Below are 23,505 nucleotides of genomic sequence, written 5' to 3'. Positions count from 1 at the left end.
ACACAATGCAACTCCAAGTCAATCACACTTCTGTGAAATCAAACTGTCCACTTAGGAAGCAACACTGATTGACAATAAATTTCACATGCTGTTGTGCAAATGGAATAGACAACAGGTGGAAATTATAGGCAATTAGCAAGACACCCCCAATAAAGGAGTGGTTCTGCAGGTGGTGACCACAGACCACTTCTCAGTTCCTATGCTTCCTGGCTGATGTTTTGGTCACTTTTGAATGCTGGCGGTGCTTTCACTCTAGTGGTAGCATGAGACGGAGTCTACAACCCACACAAGTGGCTCAGGTAGTGCAGCTCATCCAGGATGGCACATCAATGCGAGCTGTGGCAAGAAGGTTTGCTGTGTCTGTCAGCGTAGTGTCCAGAGCATGGAGGCGCTACCAGGAGACAGGCCAGTACATCAGGAGACGTGGAGGAGGCCGTAGGAGTGCAACAACCCAGCAGCGGGACCGCTACCTCCGCCTTTGTGCAAGGAGGAGCAGGAGGAGCACTGCCAGAGCCCTGCAAAATGACCTCCAGCAGGCCACAAATGTGCATGTGTCTGCTCAAACGGTCAGAAACAGACTCCATGAGGGTGGTATGAGGGCCCAACGTCCACAGGTGGGGGTTGTGCTTATAGCCCAACACCGTGCAGGACGTTTGGCATTTACCAGAGAACACCAAGATTGCCAAATTCGCCACTGGCGCCCTGTGCTCTTCACAGATGAAAGCAGGTTCACACCGAGTACATGTGACAGACGTGACAGAGTCTGGAGACACCGTGGAGAACGTTCTGCTGCCTGCAACATCCTCCAGCATGACCGGTTTGGCGGTGGGTCAGTCATGGTGTGGGGTGGCATTTCTTTGGGGGGCTGCACAGCCCTCCATGTGCTCGCCAGAGGTAGCCTGACTGCCATTAGGTAGCGAGATGAGATCCTCAGACCCCTTGTGAGACCATATGCTGGTGCGGTTGGCCCTGGGTTCCTCCTAATGCAAAACAATGCTAGACCTCATGTGGCTGGAGTGTGTCAGCAGTTCGTGCAAGAGGAAGGCATTGATGCTATGGACTGGCCCGCCCGTTCCCCAGACCTGAATCCAATTGAGCACATCTGGGACATCATGTCTCGCTCCATCCACCAACGCCACGTTGCACCACAGACTGTCCAGGAGTTGGCAGATATCGCTCAGGAGACCATCTGCCACCTCATCAGGAGCATGCCCAGGCGTTGTAGGGAGGTCATACAGGCACGTGGAGGCCACACACACTACTGAGCCTCATTTTTACTTGTTTTAAGGACATTACATCAAAGTTGGATCAGCCTGTAGTGTGGTTTTCCACTCATTTTGAGTGTGACTCCAAATCCAGACCTCCATGGGTTGATAAATTGGATTTCCATTGATTATTTTTGTGTGATTTTGTTGTCAGCACATTCAACTATGTAAAGAAACAAGTATTTAATAAGATTATTTCATTCATTCAGATCTAGGATGTGTTATTTTAGTGTTCCCTTTATTTTTTTGACCAGTGTATATATTCACACTATGAAGTTCAAAATAATGTGAAATTGTGAAAAGTATGATACTGCCCTTTTAGTGTAAGAGCTGTTTCAAAAGACTGCCTGAAATTTCAGCCGGTTTTGGTGGGATGGAGTTTTGGCCTGCCTTGTGACATCCCGGTTGGTTCCCAACCGCTCTGCCAATAACAGGTCGTTTTCAGTTTTCCCCTCCCCACTCAGATCACTCTTAGACACTTTAAGCAAAATTCCTGCTTGAGAAATTGCCCTTTGCTAAGAAGCTTTGCTTTAATGTCAAACAGAACTTACCCAGAATGTGGTTACGATGTTCTCAGAAAATTCAATATTAAATGTGATAGACATGTTTCATGGAACGTTGCAAGAATATTAATGTGCCTTGTTTTCTGAGGGTTAGGAGAATATTCTATCAACGTCACACCTAAACGTACACAGTATTAATGTTCTAGACATGTTTCATGGAAACATTGTGTCCAATAACGTTTAAAAGATCAGGTGTTCTGTCATGATCCCCTGGAGGTTTTTGTCTAGTTCCAAGCTTGTTCCGGGGACGTCCCTAAAGACGTTTTTAGGACTTTGCCTGATGTTCCCAAATACCCCCCACCCCCCCACCCCTTGTTACTGTTGCCAAGACAAACAAGGCCCTGATTGGTGAACCACTAATCTATGTATTGTCCTTGATCACTATGATAAAAAATACATATATTCTTGAGTGTACTTTTAACAGAGCTGAGATTTACTTCAAAGTGCAAAGTGTAGCAAATCAGGTGAAATCAGTAATTAGCTAGGTTTCTATCCAATTAGTAACAGATTTCCATGCAAATATTCAAAAATCGACATAAAGAAAACATTTGCATTTTCCCACCAGTGGTGCGTTTCCACCAAACTGACTTGTTGCAGATAAAGAAGTGTGTGATGACGTAATGCACATAAAAAGGTACTTTTTTACTTTAGTTTTCACCTACCGAATAAAAATGTAAAGTTCAATGTGTTTCCATCACATTTTCACCGCTACTGATAGTTTTGTCAGATAAACTGTTGCGTTAACGGTAAATGTGCCCACTCTGGTCTGGACACGTGCGCTCTAGCCAACAGCTTGCAGATACAAGATTAGCTAAGATTAGCCTGATAAGATTAGCCTATTAAGATTAGCCTATTAAGATTAGCCTATTAAGATTAGCCTGATAAGATTAGCCTGATAAGATTAGCCTATTATGGATAAGAGCAAGATCATTTTTATTTGTCAAACTTCAGCCAAGCGTCGATGATCATGTCACCAGAATAAGACCCTCGATATTTATTGGAAAGCAGCATCAAGCTCATAACTGTGTACTTTCACCACCCTGTGAAGTTCAACATAATTTATTTCATCTGCAGCCTAATAAACGGCATGTGTTCCTGAATCGTAGTGGGAGGACCACACAACATATCGCGTGACTCCACGTTTACAACATGATGGTTAAACCATGTCGATCGAACAAATTGTCTATCGACAATTATGAAATTGTACTGACATTTTCTGTTTCCATCAGCCCGGTCATGACTTTTTTCATGCGTCAGTTAATTGATCCACATGACATGGTTGATGGAAGCCTGGTTACAGACATGGTAGCGTAGCTGGATGATCGGAATCCTTTACTTTTGACATTTTTATTTCACCTTTATTTAACCAGGTAGGCTAGTTGAGAACATGTTCACATTTGCAACTGCGACCTGGCCAAGATGAAGCAAAGCAGTTCGACACATACAACAGAGTTACACATGGAATAAACAAACATACAATCAATAATACAGTAGACAAATCAATAAACAGAATGTGCAAGGTAGAGGTAGAATAAGAGAGGTAAGGCAATAAATGGGCCATGGTGGCAAAGTAATTACAATATAGCAATTAAACACTGGAATGGTAGGGTGTGCAGAAGATGACTGTGCAATTAGAGATACTGGGGTGCAAAGGAATGCTGTGAATCAAGAGGTTGTGGGGACATAATAATGACTGTAATAATCATTGTATACATTCACAATGTAATAATGAAAAGAACAGTGTGGGTTCCCCTAACCTTGCCAACAGACAAATAGCGTCCAATGGATCAGTGGTTCACCAATCAGGCCCTTGATGGGCTCGGCCTCAGTAACAAGGGGTGCTGTGTAATGAAACATTTTTATTTCAAAAATGTAGAACATATCGTTGGGACCATCAGGCGAAAAATGTCTTAAGGGACGTCCCCGGAAATAGCCAGGAACTAGACAAAAACCTCCAGGGGATCATCACAGAATGTCCTATGTTTTTTTAAACGTTCTTGGACACAGGAATGTCATTGCAATCTTCCAATGAATCGTGTATAGAACACACACACACACACACACACACACACACACACACACACTAATATATATATATAGTACAAGTCAAAAGTTTGAACATACCTACTCATTCAAGGGCTTTTCTTTATTTTTACTATTTTCTACATTGTAGAATAATAGTGAAGACATCAAAACTATGAAATAACACAATAATAGAGTAACCAAAAAAAGTGTTAAACAAATCAAAATATATTTTTGACTTTAGATTCTTCAAAGTAGCCATCCTTTGCCTTGATGGCAGCTTTGCCCACTCTTGGCATTCTCTCAACAAGCTTCACCTAGAATGCATTTCCAACAGTCTTGTAGGAGTTCCCACATATGCTGAGCACTTTTTTGCTGCTTTTCCTTCACTCTGCGGTCCAACTCATCCTAAACCATCTCAATTGGGTTGAGGTCGGGTGATTGTGGAGGCCAGATCATCTGATGTAGAACTCCACCACTCTCCTTCTTGGTCAAATAGCCCTTACACAGCCTGGAGGTGTGTTGGGTCATTGTCCTGTTCAAAAACAAATAATAGTCCCACTAAGCCCAAACCAGATGGGATGGCGTATTGCTGCAGAATGCTGTGGTAGCCACGCTGGTTAAGTGTGCCTTGAATTCTAAATAAATCACAGACAGTGTCACCAGCAAATCATCCCCACATCATCAAATCTCCTCCTCCATGCTTCATGGTGGGAACCACACATGCGTAGATCATCCGTTCGCCTACTCTGCGTCTCACAAAGACACGGCGGTTGGAACCAAAAATCTCAAATTTGGACTCATCAGACCAAAGGACAGATTCCCACCGGTTTAATGTCCCTTGCTCGTGTTTCTTGGCCCAAGCAAATCTCTTCTTCTTATTGGTGTCCATTAGTTGTGGTTTCTTTGCAGCAATTCAACCATGAAGGCCTGATTCACGTAGTCTCCTCTGAACAGTCGATGTTGAGATGTGTCTATTACTTGAACTCTGTGAAGCATTTATTTAGGCTACAATTTCTGAGGCTTGTAAACTCTAATGAACTTATCCTCTGCAGCAGAGGTAACTTTGGGTCTTCCTTTCCTGTGGCGGTCCTCATGAGAGCCAGCTTCATCATAGTGCTTGATGGTTTTTGCGACTGCACTTGAAGAAACTTCCTAAGTTCTTGATATTTTCCGAATTGACTGACCTTCATGTCTTAAAGTAATGATGGACTGTCATTTTTCTTTGCTTATTTGAGCTGTTCTTGCCATAATATGGACTTTGTCTTTTACCAAATAGGGCTATCTTCTGTATACCACCCCTACCTTGTCACAACACAACTGATTGGCTCAAACACATTAAGAATGAAAGAAATGTACAAATTAACTTTTAACAAGGCACACCTGTTAATTGAAATGCATTCCAAGTGACTACCTCATGAAGCTGGTTGAGAGAATGCCAAGAGTTTGCAAAGCTGTCATCAAGGCAAAGGATGGCTACTACATGGCTACTACATGATTCCACATGTGTTATTTCATAGTTTTGAAAACCCTTGAATGAGTAGGTGTGTCCAAACTTTTGACTGGAAATGTATTTAAACTCAGCAAAAAAAGAAACGTCCTCTCACTGTCAAATGGGTTTATTTTCAGCAAACTTGTGTAAATATTTGTATGAACATAAGATTCAACAACTGAGACATAAACTGAACAAGTTCCACAGACATGTGACTAACAGAAATTGAATATTGTGTCCCTGAACAAAGGGGGGGTCAAAATCAAAAGTAACAGTCAGTATCTAGTGAGGCCACCAGCTGCATTAAGTACTGCAGTGCATCTCCTCCTCCTTTCCTCCTCATTCTCCTCAGTTCTTGCTGTGAGATGTTATCCCACTCTTCCACCAAGGCACCTGCAAGTTCCCGGACATTTCTGGGGGGAAATGGCCCTAGCCCTCACCCTCCGATCCAACAGGTCCCAGACGTGCTCAATGGGATTGAGATCCGGGCTCTTCGCTGGCCATGGCAGAACACGGACATTCCTGTCTTACAGGAAATCACGCACAGAACGAGGAGTATGGCTGGTGGCATTGTCATGCTGGAGGGCCACGTCAGGATGAGCCTGCTAGAAGGGTACCACATGAGGGAGGAGGATGTCTTCCCTGTAACGCACAGCGTGGAGATTGCCTGCAATGACAACCAGCTCAGTCCGATGATGCTGTGACACACCGCCCAAGACCATGACGGACCCTCCATCTCCAAATTGATCCCGCTCCAGAGTACAGGCCTCGGTGTAACGATCATTCCTTCGACGATAAACACGAATCCGACCATCACCCCTGGTGAGACAAAACTGCGACTCGTCAGTGAAGAGCACTTTTTCCCAGTCCTGTCTGGTCCAGCGACGGTGGGTTTGTGCCCACCCGTTGTTGCCGGTGATGTCTGGTGATGACCTGCCTTACAACAGGCCTACAAGCCCTCAGTCCAGCCTCTCTCAGCCTATTGCGGACAGTCTGAGCACTGATGGAGGGATTGTGCGTTCCTGGTTTAACTCGGGCAGTTGTTGCCATCCTGTACCTGTCCCGCAGGTGTGATGTTCGGATGTACCAATCCTGTGCAGGTGTTGTTACATGTGGTCTGCCACTGCGAGGACAATCAGCTGTCCGTCCTGTCTCCCTGTAGCGCTGTCTTAGGCGTGTCACAGTATGAACATTGCAATTTATTGCCCTGGCCACATCTGCAGTCCTCATGCCTCCTTGCAGCATGCCTTAGGCACATTCACGAAAACCACAATTACTTTTTGTAATTTTAGGGCACAATGAATTTTTTTCACAAATAATCCCATTTTTTGAAAACATTCAAAATACATATACAGCTAAAAACAACAATGCGTTGTCAAAACAAGTTTACATTGAGGTTAAAGATAGTGTGCTTTAGTAATTTGCCAGATTTTGCTTACCGTTATTTTAGACAAAATCAAGACATCAAATATTCTTATGCTTTTTGTATAAGAACTATTAAATTACAGCTCAATTTTAGCAAATTTTGAATTTGAGCAAATCCTGCGATTAATTAACTTGATTAAATGTTCCAATCATTTAAACAGTCCTACTTATACTGAACAAAAATATAAATGCAACATGTAAAGTGTTAGTCCCATGATTCATGAGCTGAAATTAAAGATCCCAGAAAGTTCCATACAAACAAAAAGCTTAAATTCTCTCTCAAAAAATGTCATCCCTGTTTGTGAGTATTTCTCCTTTGCCAAGATAATCCATCCATCTGACAGGTGTGGCATATCAAGAAACTAATTAAAACAGGTGCACCTTGTGCTGGGGACAATAAAAGGCCACTAAAATGTGACGTTTTGTTACACAACACAATGCCACAGATGTCTCAAGTTGAGGGAGTGTGCAATTGGCATGTTGACTGCATGAATGTCCACCAGAGCAGTTGCCAGAGAATTGAATGTTCCTTTCTCTAGCATAAGCCACCTCCAACATTGTTTTAGATAATTTGGCAGCACGTCAACTGCAGACCACTTGTAGCCACACCAGCCCAGGACCTCCACATCCGGCTTCTTTACCTGTGGGATTGTCTGAGACTAGCCACCCGGACAGCTGATGAAACAGGAGTATTTCTGTCTATAATAAAACCCTTTTGTGGGGCAAAATTTATTCTGATTGACTGGGCCTTGCTCCCCAGTGGGTGAGCCTTGCACCCAAAGTGGGTGGGCCTGTGCAAAGTCATGTGAAATCCATAGATTAGGGCCTAATGAACTTATTTCAATTGACTGATTTCCTTATATGAACTGTAACCCAGTAAAATCACTGCATGTTGCGTTTATATTTTTGGCAACATGGCAACCATGTTCTGTGTTTGTTTCATGTGACATTGATGGAATGTTCTCCTAACCCTCAGAAAACTGGACCCATTAATTTTCTTCCAACCTTGCCATGAAACATGTCTAGAACAATAATATATTATATTCTGAGAACATAGCAACCATGTTCTGTGTGTTTGGTGTGATGTTGATGGAATATTCTCCTAACCCTCAGAAAACTGGACGCGAATGTTTTTGCAACATTAATATTGTATATTTGTATATTTGACATTAAGGGAATGCTCTCCTAACTCTAAAACATGCTAAATATATTCTCTTTTGCTAACATTTTTTCAAACGTCACAGGAACGTTCTCTCTCCCTACAATTGTTAGCTGGGTTAAAAGGAGATCAATTTCAGCAGCAAGAACAGTTTGAGGAGTGACTATTATCCTATAATGTTCATCAAACTCTGAGCATCTCAACCTCGTGAAGATAAAGACACAAGATTTTGTTTGATTTACTGTCTTGTCATAGCACAATGGTACCCAAACTGGCCCTTCTTAGACGTGAATGGTGAAGGTTGGAAATCAAACACACATGAGACCTACCTGTGAGAACTGGAGAAAAGCCATCCGATAGCAAGAGAATAAAGAACACAGCAATATCAATTCAACATACTGTATATCAGGGCATCTCATACTGTATATCAGGGGTTCCCATGAAGGTACTGCAGTGGGTCCGCAGCCAGATCTCAAAAGATACAAAAATACAGTGCCTTCAAAAAGTATTCATACCCTTTGACTTATTCAGCATTTTCAAAGTAGCCACCCTTTGCCTTGATGACAGATTTGCACACTCTTAGCATTCTCTCAACTAGGTTCATAAGGTATTCACCTGGAATGCATTTCAATGAACAGGTGTGCCTTGTTAAAAGTTCATTTGTGGAATTTCTTTCCTTCTTAATGTGTTTGAGCCAATGTGTTGTGACAAGGTAGGGGTGGTATACAGAAGATAGCCCTATTTGGTAAAAGACCAAGTCCATATTATGGCAAGAACAGCTCAAACTGCTGTGTATTTGTGAGACGCAGAGTATGTGAACAGATGACCTCCGCATGTGTGGTTTCCACCATGAAGCATGGAGGAGGTGTGATGGTGCTTTGCTGGTGACACTGTCTGTGATTTATTTAGAATTCAAGGCACACTTAACCAGCATGGCTACCACAGCATTCTGCAGCGATACGCCATCCTATCTGGTTTGCACTTAGTGGGATTATCATTTGTTTTCAACAGGACAATGACCCAACACACCTCCAGGATGACCTGGCTTCCACAATCACCCGACCTCAACCCAATTGAGATGGTTTAGGATGAGTTGGACCGCAGAGAGTAGGAAAAGCAGCCAAAAAGTGGTCAGCATATGTGGGAACTCCTACAAGACTGTTGAAAAAGCATTCCTCATGAAACTGGTTGAGAGAATGCCAAGTGTGTAAAACTGTCATCAAGGCAAAGGGTGGGTACTTTGAAGAATATAAAATATATTTTGATTTGTTTTCAAATATATTTTGATCACTTTTTTTGTTTTTGGTTACTACATGATTCCATGTGTGTTATTTCATGGTGTTCATGTCTTCATTATTATTCTACAATGTAGAAAATAGTAAAAATAAAGAAAAATCCTGGAATGAGTAGGTGTGTCCAAACTTTTGACTGGTAATGTGTGTGTGTGTGTGTGTATATGATAGATATATATATATATATATATATATATATATATATATATATATATATATATATATATATATATATATATATATATATATATATATATATATATATATATATATATATATACACACACATTACCACATTACATTTCTCAACTCAATATTTATTGTACTCCCCCCAAAATGTTAAATTTTTTGATAAATGCACTGTAATTTAAAGCTGGAATCCTTCATGGTAAAACTGACACATCCGTTTTTCGATATTACAACAACAAAGAAGTTACTCCCCTTGGACATCATTGCACGTGCGATAGGAGAGCACAATATGTAGTGCAATGTTTTTTTTTACCATGTTTCACGACGCTCCTCAGCTCTGCAACAAAAACAATAACGGTGGTGAGGCAGCCGGTGGAGCAGCTAGTGGCGCTGTTTCCCCCTACTGCGGATTCCATCTTTAAGCTTTAAAACGGTAAAGTTCTCTCTGACACATGGAAACATTTGTAGAATTGCAGGATATTAGCTTTAAAGCTGCAACAACTAAAAAAAACTGCCGCACGACAAAAGATATAGAATAACAGGAAATGTGCTTGAAAACTGCAAAAATGTTCTCTCCGATGCCAAGAGGCGGTACTTTAAAATGTTCCTCCCCGAGACTTGGTTCGTCCGGCCATGCACTGCTGAAGTCATAGTAAAACTCCTTGTATGTCATTTTATATCTCACTCAAGTTTGTAAGTCGCTCTGGATAAGAGCGTCCGCTAAATGACTTAAATGTAAATGTAAGTTGTGTTCCGATTACAAAAGGGTCCCCTGATGGATTTGCTACCACAAAAAGGGGTCCCAGGCCCTGCTGTATATTACACATTTTGTTAACATGTGACCACCATAAGCAAAATAGCCTATTGATCAATGCAATTAAATCATTTCAGAGGCTTCTGCGGTGAGCAGACATAAGCAGCCAGGCAGAGCACTGGGCTGCATGGGATAATTTTACCATCGCCCTAGATTTCCTCTCACTTTCCTCAGAGACAAGTGACCCAGCTCATCCTTCTTACGCCTTCCTTCCCATGCTTTTTCTCTTTCGCAGCCTGCAGGAGATAGCAGTACCTCAATGTGTACGGCAGGAGTTCCACAGACACTCAAAAGTTCCTCCTCAGAGGCTTTTCTCTTAAAAGCATTCTGTCTGAGCTCACCTGTGGGGCAGCAATGCTGAGGGCTGTGTTGGCCAACTCCATCTTATCCTGGGACTTTTCGCGTGCAAGACGGGCAGCCTCTTTCACCTCCTTAAACCGCTCAGAAAACTGAGGACGGACAAAAGCGAAATGCATTTAGTTTGACATTGCAGTAAACGTTGGATAATGTACCTAAAATGATCATCGTACTAGATAAATGAGTTGTCCATAATTCAACAACTGAATTATTCTGGGACGCCAGATCCTGATGTAGAGTGAAGTTAGAAGATCTTCACCTGATGCAGCTGCTGCTCTGTAGCGAAGCCCAGGCCGTAGACGGTGTTGGCCCTGCTGTCCGCCCATTGGCCAAACTTCTGCGAGGTCCTGGTGAACGTCATGCTGGGTGTAATGGTGCAGTTGATAATGGCCTGGGGATAGAGGGAGGAGGACATCATTGCTTACTGCAGTAGTAGTTCCTCACCTGATGAACATCAAACGCTATCATGCACACCACATTATTGTTCATGTTTGTGCCAAAGTGAGGACTTGTTCTCTCGGACTTTGAATAAAGAGAAGTGAAACATCTGGGATCATAACGGAAGCATCCGTTTGCCTTTTCATAATATCCAAATGGATCGTTTCAAATCCATTGTACAAACAGATGGTTATACACATCTTCTCTGTAAACAGTTATCTCCTTTGGATATGTCTTTTGAGCTTATTCTGATAACATGACATGCCCATCTTTTAGATTGGACTGTGGGTGCATGGCTTGCATTATTTTCAGGGCGTAACAAACAAATGGCATTTGACTGGCCAACCCTTTCAACAGATTAACAAACATTGCGTCAGGCAGCGCGGAGAAGTGGCTACAGCCCCTCCATTTGGTTTCACGTCACGAGGAAAACACATTAAGCAGACCCATTTATAAACTTCTGCATCAGCTGCAGAATTACTATAATATGACTGACTTAAAACCCCAGAATCAGAGGGCAAGGGAAGCTTAAAGAAGAGGAGCTTTTTAAAGAAACGATTACAAGAGTCAGGGGCAACATGTTTCACATGACATGGTACAAAAGATTACCACGTTGCAAGACAACAGATGGGTGGAATTAGGTTGCTGACCACAGGGTCTGCTGGGAGTGGGGATTGTGGGTCAGACCAGAGGTGTTAAGAGGAGATCAGATAAATTACAGGGCGGCATTGGGGAATCTAAATTCAAAACTTGTGAGGAATCTGTGCCTTGATCTTGTGAGCGCTTTTGGTGACATTGAGTTTCTGTTCACATTCCAGTTCTTATTGACTGAACAATGGCTAAATTGTTTTTAAATTAATAAAAGCCTACAACCACTGATTTTATGTTTAACATCGTGAACAACCAAGGTCTTTGGAGATGGAAGGATAAATAAGAGTTCAGGCAAAAGTAAGAGTAAACACAATCTTAAACAGGCTAATGCTGATCTGCTACACATACCAGACCCATCTTCATCTACTCTCTTTATCAAACTGTAAATTGCTTTTTTGGCTAGAAGCAAATGATTGTGAACTGAAAGCACCTCTGGAGACCATATTTTCAACCATCCCACAATGTCCTAAAAACATCTCTCGAAAAGGATGTTTCCCTAAATCAGAGCTTTCGACAAGACCACACGTTCACATACTCTAACTGTGGTCTGCATTCATGTTCCAGAGAGTCACTGTACAGGACAGCACAGCTGCCTGGCTCACCTTGGTACCGCCCACGCTGATGATGCGGTACACATTCCTGTTGCCGTCGTAAAAGAAGGAGACGGTGACGGCATGCTTACTGGCGGGGATCCAGTTCCTCTTGGTGTTCGGGTCGATCTGGAACACATGGGCCCTGGCGCTGAAGATCGGTTGCTCCCTGGGGCAAGGAGGAGACATGGAGCTAAGCATGTGAAGACAAATTCTGGCCAATAATTTTATATTCTTTAACATGGCCCAGCAAATTAGAGTATGTGAAGACTAATGAAAAGACAACTTGACCAAGGTTCACACATTTTTCTAAATAATTATTTTCTTCTCAGTTTAACACAGTTCACTAAACAAATTGACAACTCATGTTTCCGGACAACCCTCATATTCTAATCAAGACCTACTGTTCATTTTCTGATGAATAAGAAATGTCTGCATTTTCTTTGTGCTTTCGCAGAGGAAAAACAACCTCCAATTCCTCCCATAATGGAGCATAGCTCCCAAACTTGACTGGCTGCCATAATGCTACAGATGTTGGCATCACCTTTGGCAGCTCTCTATGTCCTATCCTCATTTGCCAGTGGTTGTGGTTGGCACAAGACCGTTGACTAAAAAGCTCAGAACCTTTGCACAAGTCTCCTCCCAACCCCTGCTCCTGCCAGTGTGACCATGCTAGGTATCCTAGAAACGAGGTAAATATTTCAAAGCAGCAATGCCACTGGTGTTCAAGTTTGGTTTGGCAACTGTGTCACGGAAAATGTAAACCAAACCAAATCTGAATGACAGCAGTGGAAAGATCGTACACAGAGGGGGAGTTAAAGTGCAGTTACTGTGCAATGCAATTAGACAAAGTGGAGAGGCTGCGCCTCATCTATAGCCTGGGAAGACAACTAATCTCTGCAAGAGTAGCCTAAGTATCTTTTCTTTTTCAATAAGTTGTTGTTGTTGGTATAGTCTGGCTTGGGCAATTCTAGTTAAGAGTTGTCCCTCTACCAAGTAGCCTACTAAATCATTGCTGTTTGAACTGCTGCATGCTCAGTACTTGTGGCTGTGAAGGGTTGAAACATTGACTTGAATGGGTTTCAGGTCAATTTGAGAAGTAGCTTTGTGATAATTGGTGGGTGTATCTTTCTTTATCTCTGCTAGGTAATCGTCAATCAATGCTGAGCGGTGTGTCTCAGCCCGTTGTCCTTCAGTCCCCACACTTTTTGACCTTGACGGAAACATAGATTACCTCAGAGAACACTGCTACTTCGTCATCTGACTATGTGTTCTCTCATAGTCCAAGAGTATCTGGTCGTGGCAGTGGTGGCAAAGGGATACTCATTTCTCCTAAGTGGAGATTTTTTTTATTTCCCTCCTCTCTCACCTGTCCATCTCCTCATTTGAAATCCATGCTGCCACTGTCACTTGTCCACCCAAGCTGTTGTTATCTATCACCGACAGGAGGGGTGTACTACAAAGCAGGATCAATAAATTAGCCTGCGAACTTCCATAAAATATTTAAAACTAGATTTTTTGAGAAAGATAAGCTAGAAATGGGCATGGTCCAATTGACTCAACACCAAAAACACATACGTTTAGATTTCCTAATGAACCAGAAAATCAATAGTTATTTAGAGTTGTTTATCAAAGTTATCTGGTTAACTCATTGAATCTTCTTTGTGCAGTCGTGGCCAAAAGTTGAGAATGACACAAATATTAATTTTCACAAAGTCTGCTGCCTCAGTTTGTATGACGGCAATTTGCATATACTCCAGAATGTTATGAAGAGTGATCAGATGAATTGCAATTAATTGCGAAGTCCCTCTTTGTCATGCAAATTAACTGAATCCCCCCCAAAAATGTCCACTGTATTTCAGCCCTGCCACAAAAGGACCAGCTGACATCACGTCAGTGATTCTCTCGTAACACAGGTGTGAGTGTTGACGAGGACAAGGCTGGACTCTGTCATGCTGATTGAGTTCGAATAACAGACTGGAAGCTTCAAAAGGAGGGTGGCGCTTGGAATCATTGTTCTTCCTCTGTCAACCATAGTTACCTGCAAGGAAACACGTGCCGTCATCATTGCTTTGCAGAAAAAGGGCTTTACAGGCAAGGATATTGCTGCCAGTAAGATTGCACCTAAAATCAACCATTTATTGGATCATCAAGAACTTCAAGGAGTGCGGTTCAATTGTTGTGAAGAAGGCTTCAGGGCGCCCAAGAAAGTCCAGCAAGTGCCAGGACCGTCTCCTAAAGTTGATTCAGCTGCGGGATCGAGGCACCACCAGTACAGAGCTTGCTCAGGAATGGCAGCAGGCAGGTGTGAGTGCATCTGCATGCACAGTGAGGCGAAGACTTTTGGAGTATGGCCTGGTGTCAAGAAGGGCAGCAAAGAAGCCAATTCCAAGAAAAACATCAGGGACAGACTGATATTCTGCAAAAGGTACAGGGATTGGACTGCTGAGGACTGGGGTAAAGTCATTTTCTCTGATGAATCCCCTTTCCGATTGTTTGGGGCATCCGGAAAAAAGCATGTCCGGAGAAGACAAGGTGAGCGCTTTCATCAGTCCTGTGTCATGCCAACAGTAAAGCATCCTGAGACCATTCATGTGTGGGGTTGCTTCTCAGCCAAGGGAGTGGGCTCACTCACAATTTTGCCTAAGAACACAGCCATGAATAAAGAATGGTACCAACACATCCTCCGAGAGCAACTTCTCCCAACCATCCAGGAACAGTTTGGTGACGAACAATGCCTTTTCCAGCATGATGGAGCACCTTGACATTTTTTATTTTTATTTCACCTTTATTTAACCAGGTAGGCAATTTGAGAACAAGTTCTCATTTACAATTGCGACCTGGCCAAGATAAAGCAAAGCAGTTCGACAACATACAAAAACACAGAGTTACACATGGAGTAAAACAACATACAATCAATGATACAGTAGAAAAATAAGACTATATACAATGACATAAGGCAAAAGTGATAACTAAGTGGCTCGGGGAACAAAACATTGACATTTTGGGTCCATGGCCAGGAAACTCCCCAGACCTTAATCCCATTGAGAACTTGTGGTCAATCCTTAAGAGGCAGGTGGACAAACAAAAACCCACAAATTCTGACAAACTCCAAGCATTGATTATACAAGAATGGGCTGCCATCAGTCAGGATGTGGCCCAGAAGTTAATTGACAGCATGCCAGGGCAGATTTCAGAGGTCTTGAAAAAGAAGGGTCAACCATGCAAATATTGACTCTTTGCATCAACTTCATGTAATTGTCAATAAAAGCCTTTGACACTATTCCATAGTAACATCTGACAAAAAATATCTAAAGACACTGAAGCAGCAAACTTTGTGGAAATTAATATTTGTGTCATTCTCAAAACTTTTGGCCACGACTGTAGTATACCCCTCTGGTGCCCTTGAAGAGTTCCTCAATGTGTTTGACACCTTGATAAACTAATTTCCTGACGATGGCTCACCACTCATTGTACTGGGCGACTTCAACCTCCTGACCTCAATTTCTTTCCACCTCTTTCTTTCCACAACTTTACTCTTTAGACCTCACCCATTCCCAGTCCCCTACCACTCACAAGGCAGGCAAGGCACTTCACCTCATTTACTAGAGGCTGTTCGCCTACTAATCTCCTTGCAACCCCCCTCACACCATCCTCCAACCATACCTATTTAGTCCACCTAGCCCACTCAGCCTTCCCAGATGGGCATGCGCCATCACATTCTTCGCCCTCTCTCTCCCACCACTCTCTTCTCATCTAAATCATTTTCTTTCCTGTTTCCCAATTCTGTCTCTTTGACCGTACTCTCCTCCCCTTCAGAATCCTATGACTCTCACTATCCCCTTTCCTCCAGGCGGACTCGGCCCTCCCCTCCTGCTGCAGTGACTCACTGTGAGCTCACAGAACAGAGGAGGAAAACTAATTTCCGGAGGACCTATCATTCTTCCACTCCCTCCACTCTACCTTCTCTTCCTCTGTATGCAATGCTAAAGCTGCTTTCTATCACTATAAATTTCAAGTTTCTGCCTCCAATCCTTTTCCACCTTCTTCTCCATCCTTAATCCTCCACCAGCTCCCCCTCTGCGAATGACTTTGTCAACCACTTTGAAAGAAAGGTTGACGACATCCACTCCTCATTCACTCAGCCTACTGAATCCACTGGTCCCAATTACACAGAACTACCCTATGCCTTGACCTCTTTCTAACCTCTCTCTCCAGATGAAATCCTGTTACCAGTGATGTTCAGCCACCCAACAACCTTGACCCCATCCCCTCCTCCAGACCATCTCTGGAGACCTCCCATTCTTCACTTCCCTCCTCCCTGACCATTGGCTCAAGACGGCCAGACTCGCTTCCCTCCTCAAGAAACCAACACTCAACCCCTCTGACTACAGACCAGTATCCCTTCTTTCTATGCTTTCCAAAACACTTGAGCGTGCTGTCTTTGACCAACTCTCTTGTTATCTCTCTCAGAACGACCCTCTTGACCCTAACCAGTCAAGTTTTAAGACGGCTCACTAAACTGAGACCACTCTCCTCTGTGTTACGGAGGCTCTCCGCTCTGCCAAAGCTGACTCTCTCTCCTCTATTCTCATCCTCCTAGATCTACCCGCTGCCATCAACACTGAACCATCACATCCTCTCCACCATCTCAAGGCTAGACGTCTCAGGCTCTGTACACTCCTGGATTGCATTCTACCTGGCAGGTCGCACCTACCAGGTGACGTGGAGAGGATCTGTGTCTGCACCCCATGCTCTCACTATTGGTGTCCCCCAGGGCTTGTTTCTAGGCCCTCTCCTCTTTTCTCTATATACCAAATCACTCGGCTTGGTGTACACCTCACTTTGCCATACCCACAGTTTAGCTGAACTGACACCACTGTGTTCATCCTTCCCAAGTTATCCCATGTCACTCCGCTCCTCTGCACACTCCACTGGCTTCCATTCTAAGCTTGCATCTACTTCAAGACCCTGGTCCATAACTTCAGGCTATGCTCAAACCCTACACCCCAACCCGAGCACTCCGTTCTGCTACCTCAGGTCTCTTGGCCCTCCTACTCCTACAGGGGTCAGCTCCCACTCAGCCCAGCCAAAACTCCTCTCTGTCCTGGCACCCCAATGGTGGAAGAAGCTTATCCAGAGCGACTTATCCCTGCCCATCTTCCAAAAATGTCTGAAACGCTACCTCTTCAAACAAAGAGTATCTTAAATAAAACATCTCACTAACAAAAAAACCTGCACTTGTTTTTTCCTACTAGTGTTGAATTTGAGGAAAAATGTACTTATGACTGTGATATGTGGTTGTCTCACCTTGTCACGTCTTCTCCCGCTCCGGCGCTCGACGTCACCGGTTTACTAACCACCGGTTCTGGCAACCCATCATTACGCACACCTGCGTCCCATCATTAGGCACACCTGGACTTTATCAATACCCTGATAACTCCCTCTTTATTTAACCCTGAGTTGACATCAGTCCTTAGGTGTTATTGGTTCTCTCTCACGTTCAGTACGCTTCCCATGTTTGTTCTTTGTATCTGTTCAGTATTAAACTCACCTTCTGCCCCTCTACAGAATAACACCTCACAATATGGAAGCCGCAGAAGATTCAACGCTCTTCCAGATGGTTAACGAACAAGGTCATCTACTCCATCAACACCATGACCAGCTGGCAAAACTGGGTACGTTCTCTACCACCTCGACACCGTCAGCGAGGTTCTCTATACCCCTATCAGATGGCCTCTTACCACGGGTTGTTACAGTGAGCCAGCCCCCTATCCTACCCATTCTTCCGCCCAGGTCAATGATGCCCGACTGTCCCTTCCAGAGAAATATGACGGTACTCCATCGAAATGCCATGGCTTCCTACTCCAGTGCTCCCTCTATTTCGCCTATCAGACGAGAACTCCCACCACCGAAAGGTCCAAGGTTGCCATGGTAATTTCCCTGCTGACCAGATGGGCGTTGAAGTGGGCTATGGCTGTCTGGGAGAGAGGAAGAGCTGGGTTCCTATGAGAGGTTCATGGCTCTCTTCAGGGCGATCTTCGACCATCCTCCAGAGGGCAGAGAGGGAGGTGAGTGACTTTTCCAGCACCGGCAGAGGGCATGGTGCCTTTATGGTGCCTACTTCACTGGCTGGCTATCCCTCAAGTGTTGTCTCTACAGCTCTAGTGGACTCCGGTGCCGCTGGGAACTTCATCGACCAGGGCCTCGCCTCCTCCCTGAACTTCATACCTGCTCCTGCTATCTGCCCTACAGAACGCATCTATGTCCCCACGGGGGTGAGAGATCGGCTGTTGACCTACGCACATACATCCCTCACCACTGGACACCCAGGTATCAGCCGCAACATCATCCATTCCCTCTCCGAGAAGTACTGGTGGCCACCTTGGCGCACGACTTCATCCACTATGTCAACTCATGTGCCATATGTACCCAATCCAAATCTCCCCAGCACACTCCAGCAGGGAAACTACTTCCCCATCCAGTGCCTCAGCGGCCTTGGTCACATCTGTCCATAGACTTTGTTACTGATCTTCCTCTGATGGTTTCGCCACTGTTATGGTTGTTGTGGACGGATTCTCCAAATTATCCCGTTTTATCCTTCTCTCTGGTCTTCCTAACGATCTCCAGGTCACTGAGAGCCTTCATGGAGAAGCTGGGGGTCACGGTCAACCTCACATCTGGGGTACCGGCCTCAGTCCAATGGGCAGGTGGAGAGGACCAACCAGGAGCTGGGGAGGTTCTTTAGGAGTCACTGTCAGGACCGGCAGGGGGAGTGGGCCCGGTTCCTTCCCTGGGCGGAGTACGCCTAGAACTCACTTCGTCCCTCCTTCACAGGGCTCTCCACCAGGAACCTCCCGCTGCGCCTGCCCTACCGGAAGTTGAGACCCCGGTTTGTGGGGCCTTTCAAAGTCCTCCGGAGGGTCAATGAGATAATATACCGATTACAGCTCCCCACTGACTACTGGATCTCACCATCTTTTCATGTTTCCCTCCTCAAGCCAGTAGTTCCAGGTACCCTGGCTGATGCTGTCCCCCACAACACCCTTCCGCCACCCCTGAAGATCGAGGGAAGCCCCGCCTATCCAATCAGAACCCTCCTGGACTCCCGACGTTGTGGGGGTCGGTTACAGTACCTGGTGGACTGGGAGGGGTACGGTCCAGAGGAGCGGTGTTGGGTTCTGGTGGACGGCATTCTAGTTCCCAACTTCATCCGAGACTTCCACCCTCGCCGTCTGGACCAGCCCGCTCCTCGCCCTTGGGGCCGTCCCCCTGGCCGGTGTTGTCCTGAGACGGGCGTCGGGGGAGGGTACTGTCACGTCTTCTCCCACTCCGGCGCTTGACGTCGCCAGTTTACTAAACACCGGTCCTGGCAACCCATCATTACGCACACCTGTCAACCATCATTAGGCACACCTCCACTTTATCAATACCCTGATTACTCCCCCTTTATTTAACCCTCAGTTGTCAGGCTCTCTCTCATGTTCAGTATGCTTCCCATGTTTGTTCTTTTGTATTTGTTCAGTATTAAACTCACCTTCTGCACCTGCTTTCTGACTCCCAGCGTATACGTTACACACCTAGCCATTTTAAGATGAATGCACTAAGTCGCTCTGGATAAGAGCGTCTGCTTAACGACTAATGTAAAATGTGAGCAGACGAGTATAGGCTATAAAAAAAACTTTCATTTAAAAAGCCATTGGATTACATACGCAATAAGGTCAAAAGGATTATACCTTGACACGTAGCTACAGATTGATAGTTTGCCTTTTTCACCCTCATCATATTCATTTCAAAGCTGTACAAACTATGCAGGACATACACTCCACTGCAGTTAGAGGGTTGATGGTTTAAAGTACCCATTAAATCTCGTACTGACATGTACAACATGATAGGGATTTAAGTGTCTGATTTAATGTGTATCGGATGAGTACTAGCGTGCATTATTACAACAACATATGGTAGTGACGATCCTGTCCTTTTCGTTGGCTGATGATTGCTATAAGTAAAATAAATCTAGCACAAATATCAACTAGATCATTTATGGACGACTTAAGACATGGCAAATACCAGGTCACTGTGCACACTAAACTGTATTCAAATTAACTCTAGTCTGACCTCTTCGTGATGAAGGTAAGCAGACACAGGATCAGATTTAAGTTAATGGGTGTTGAATCTTTGCTCTAATTCTATGTGCCAGGATCTCTAAATCTCATGATTTCTGGTGTAAATTAGAGTAGGCCTAACATTCTAACCTCAAGAATCCCAAGTATACAAAAACAATTAGCTTACAATGACAACTATTGGTTGCTAGCCAGCGTTATTACTTTCCACGTCAAGACTTTTCTTCACATCAACCCTACTGCTAATAACAACTACCACCATCAAAGCAGACACACAGACTCTCTCTCCCCCTCTCTAACACACACACACACCCCGATGGGCTTGTGGGCCATGTTTGGCAAGCTCCCTGATAAAAACCCTGAGCTGTAATTCTCTGTCTCATCACACAGTAATCCCACTCTTGTCAGCTGATCTCATGCTTAATAACCAGCTTCTATAAGGCTGGCAGTCACCCCAGGCTCAGACAGACACTGATCAGAGGGTTGGCCAGGCAGGGGACGGGAGCAGTGCCGTGGAACAGAGTCAGAGAGAAACGGCAATCTCACTTTGAGACGTGGAAAATCAATGACTACCACGTTGGCACCGAAGCTTCCCAATTATTAGTACACATATGATGCAATTGATTGACATTCTGGGTTAGATCGTTATTGTCATGGAGCGTTTGGTGCCGAAATTAGGGAAGGTTTGTTAGCCCAACTTTGACCAGGCATGAGAAATGATCCTCTATGGGGACTGAGCTACACCCACCATCCATCTGATTGGTCTTTTAGTCAGTTGGGTTTTTCCTTCAAGACTCTACTATCATAGGGAGCAACTTTACTGGCTCCTGGCTCCACAGGGATCACCCCAATGCGATGAGATCACCCTGCAGAGCCTGAGCCACCAGGACGCCAGGGAGCTTCCACACACATTCCTCCAGTGCCAAGGAGGTGTAGCGCTACGAGAGACCTGAGGGCTTGCATCAGGCACAGCGCAACCCAGATGTTTCAGTGTTTAAGACGACTGTCTCTCTGTTGGAGCTAAATGGATAACGGATCTCTTTCCAGGATCCACTATTCATCCTTCATGTTAAACAGATGGACATGGCTTAGTGGCATGTGCGTACATATGCTGTGTGTACATATGCTGCACAGACACACACACAGTATGCGCACAGTCGCGCGCACACACACATACAGTCACAATTTCGGGGGGGTGCTCACATTTATATTTTAATAGTTATAGGGGGCCCTAATTTGAACTCTGCACACGGTTTGAAAATATTGATTGGTTTCATTAGATATGCTCCAGCTGTTAAATAGGTGAGCTGAATTCCACCAGGATAGAGATAGGGACAAGAATCCGATTTCAGATAATGAAAAACAAGATTCTGGTGATGGAAATTCCACAACAACGCTTTTCTATATCTATTATGATTAACAACTACTTTAATTCATGTCCTCTTTTTGTAGAACGGTACCACTCACACTATCAGTTCTAACGGTTTCTTGGCATAATATTACAGTTGATTCTTCTACACGCTGTAAACAGAACAATTTACATGGACGCTTATGTAGAGGAGATTCTGGGGCATACTGTGCTGGGCGAGTACTTCTCTCCCTGAATAAGTACAGCAATAATAGCCCAACAGTGGCCTTAGAGCAATTACATTAATGTACTGCTCAAATAAGGTAGTGCTGGTCTCTGCAGTACCACTAACATAATATGAGATAAACAGATAAACAGCACAAACACGAACTGGTTCAATTTGTAAATCAAGTGTGAAACCACTTATTATCAATATAACATCAATAAAACAATGAATCTAGTGTGATATTCTCAGATGCAAATCAACATCACTCCAAAACTCGGAAATGTAATTCCAGAGCCATTTGACCTACTTGCTTAATGATCAAAAGATCCATGCACTGCTAGACTACTACTCCAGAAGACAAGAGAAGACTCTCTCTTGTCCTGTTGAAGCAGAGGTCCCGTAAGAGTCATAGGCATGCCAAGGTCATTACGACAATACTTTTACTGACAACTGTTGGGATGGATCTCTTTGGACTTTGTGGTCATTACGCCACCACCGACACAGACAGCAGGGGCTATTGAGTAGGTGTTCAGGAGAGGTTTTATCACCACTGTATAAAACATAAGTCCAAAATAACAGACACTTACCTTTCTCGATGGTGTGGATACATCTTATTAAGCAGGAGAGGTGTTCTTTCTATGGAAGAAGGAAATTAACACACACTGATTCATGTTACAAAATGTTTCGGGTGGAAACGTGATCTTGAAGTGTGCACATCAGGATTATGTTTTCAACAACAAAAAATATTTTGACATTAACAGACAACTGGACTAGATAATAATGACCGGGGGAAAAAAGTGAACGGTGCGGTCTACGTATCAATAGCCTTTCAATTGATAGATCGAGGTATGTGTACACCAATATTAAAACGAATTTTCCCGACTATTGAAATATGGTCCTGGCTGCAGCATAGCCTAAACTTTTCTCTCATAGCAAATTTAGCAGCGTCCAATGCAATAAGTCATTGAGAGTTGAATAGTTACTCGAAACACCCACCTCATGTCGTTGTAAAATATGAATGAGATGTATTGATCCAGGTCTAATATGGGCTCCTTTATGTTTTAGAATAGTGGCGCTGAAATCCTTCCTCTCCTGTGTCCGGATACGGATGCTTCCCAATTTACTACCGGAATTTCACTGCAAAGGGCAAGACTTGACTGTAAATAGGCTACGGTGGACATTAGCTGTCAATACAATTCTATGCGCTCTGTCCCATCACTTGAAAAGGCTTACCACAACGTTGGACATCGATGCCATCACTAAACTGGAGCAACGTGTATCAGTTGCCACAGTCAGGGCGGTCAATCATGTGTATATTTCTCAGATTTTCTTCTCTTTGGCTGTACTTCAGTAACCTTGTTGTAACGCAGTGCCCCGCGAAGCTCTGCTTCTAGGCTATACTCCTCTTGACCGCTCAATGTGAGTCCCAAGCATGCAGTGTTATGCACTGGTAGGCTGCAAAGTATCGCTACTTTTTTATTGGTTACATTTCTTATCCCGTCAAGAACCTCCCGCGGTGCAGCGCTTCATGGTAACGATTTCCTACAGTTG

General features: G+C 44.1%; 1 protein-coding gene across 2 annotated transcripts in view; it reads right to left on the bottom strand.

The window, feature by feature from the left end:
* LOC115156751 (homer protein homolog 3) overlaps window positions 1-23,505 on the bottom strand; it is a 42,304-nt gene extending 18,799 nt beyond the window's left edge. Inside the window, exons 1-7 of one of the 2 annotated variants that reach the window (XM_029704403.1) lie at window positions 23,188-23,504; window positions 22,951-23,091; window positions 22,542-22,590; window positions 12,270-12,426; window positions 10,838-10,969; window positions 10,563-10,670; window positions 8,256-8,264 (exon numbers count right to left, since the gene is read on the bottom strand). In XM_029704403.1, coding sequence (XP_029560263.1) covers window positions 8,256-8,264; window positions 10,563-10,670; window positions 10,838-10,969; window positions 12,270-12,426; window positions 22,542-22,564 — 429 coding nt within the window. In that variant the 5' untranslated portion in view covers window positions 22,565-22,590; window positions 22,951-23,091; window positions 23,188-23,504. Of the gene's footprint in view, window positions 1-8,255; window positions 8,265-10,562; window positions 10,671-10,837; window positions 10,970-12,269; window positions 12,427-22,541; window positions 22,591-22,950; window positions 23,092-23,187 lie in introns of both variants that reach the window. The other variant, XM_029704404.1, reaches the window with a different exon arrangement.

The sequence above is a fragment of the Salmo trutta genome, chromosome 21 (genome assembly GCF_901001165.1).
Source record: "Salmo trutta chromosome 21, fSalTru1.1, whole genome shotgun sequence".
NCBI lineage: Eukaryota > Metazoa > Chordata > Actinopteri > Salmoniformes > Salmonidae > Salmo > Salmo trutta.
This window is presented reverse-complemented; position numbering and strand designations above follow the sequence as displayed.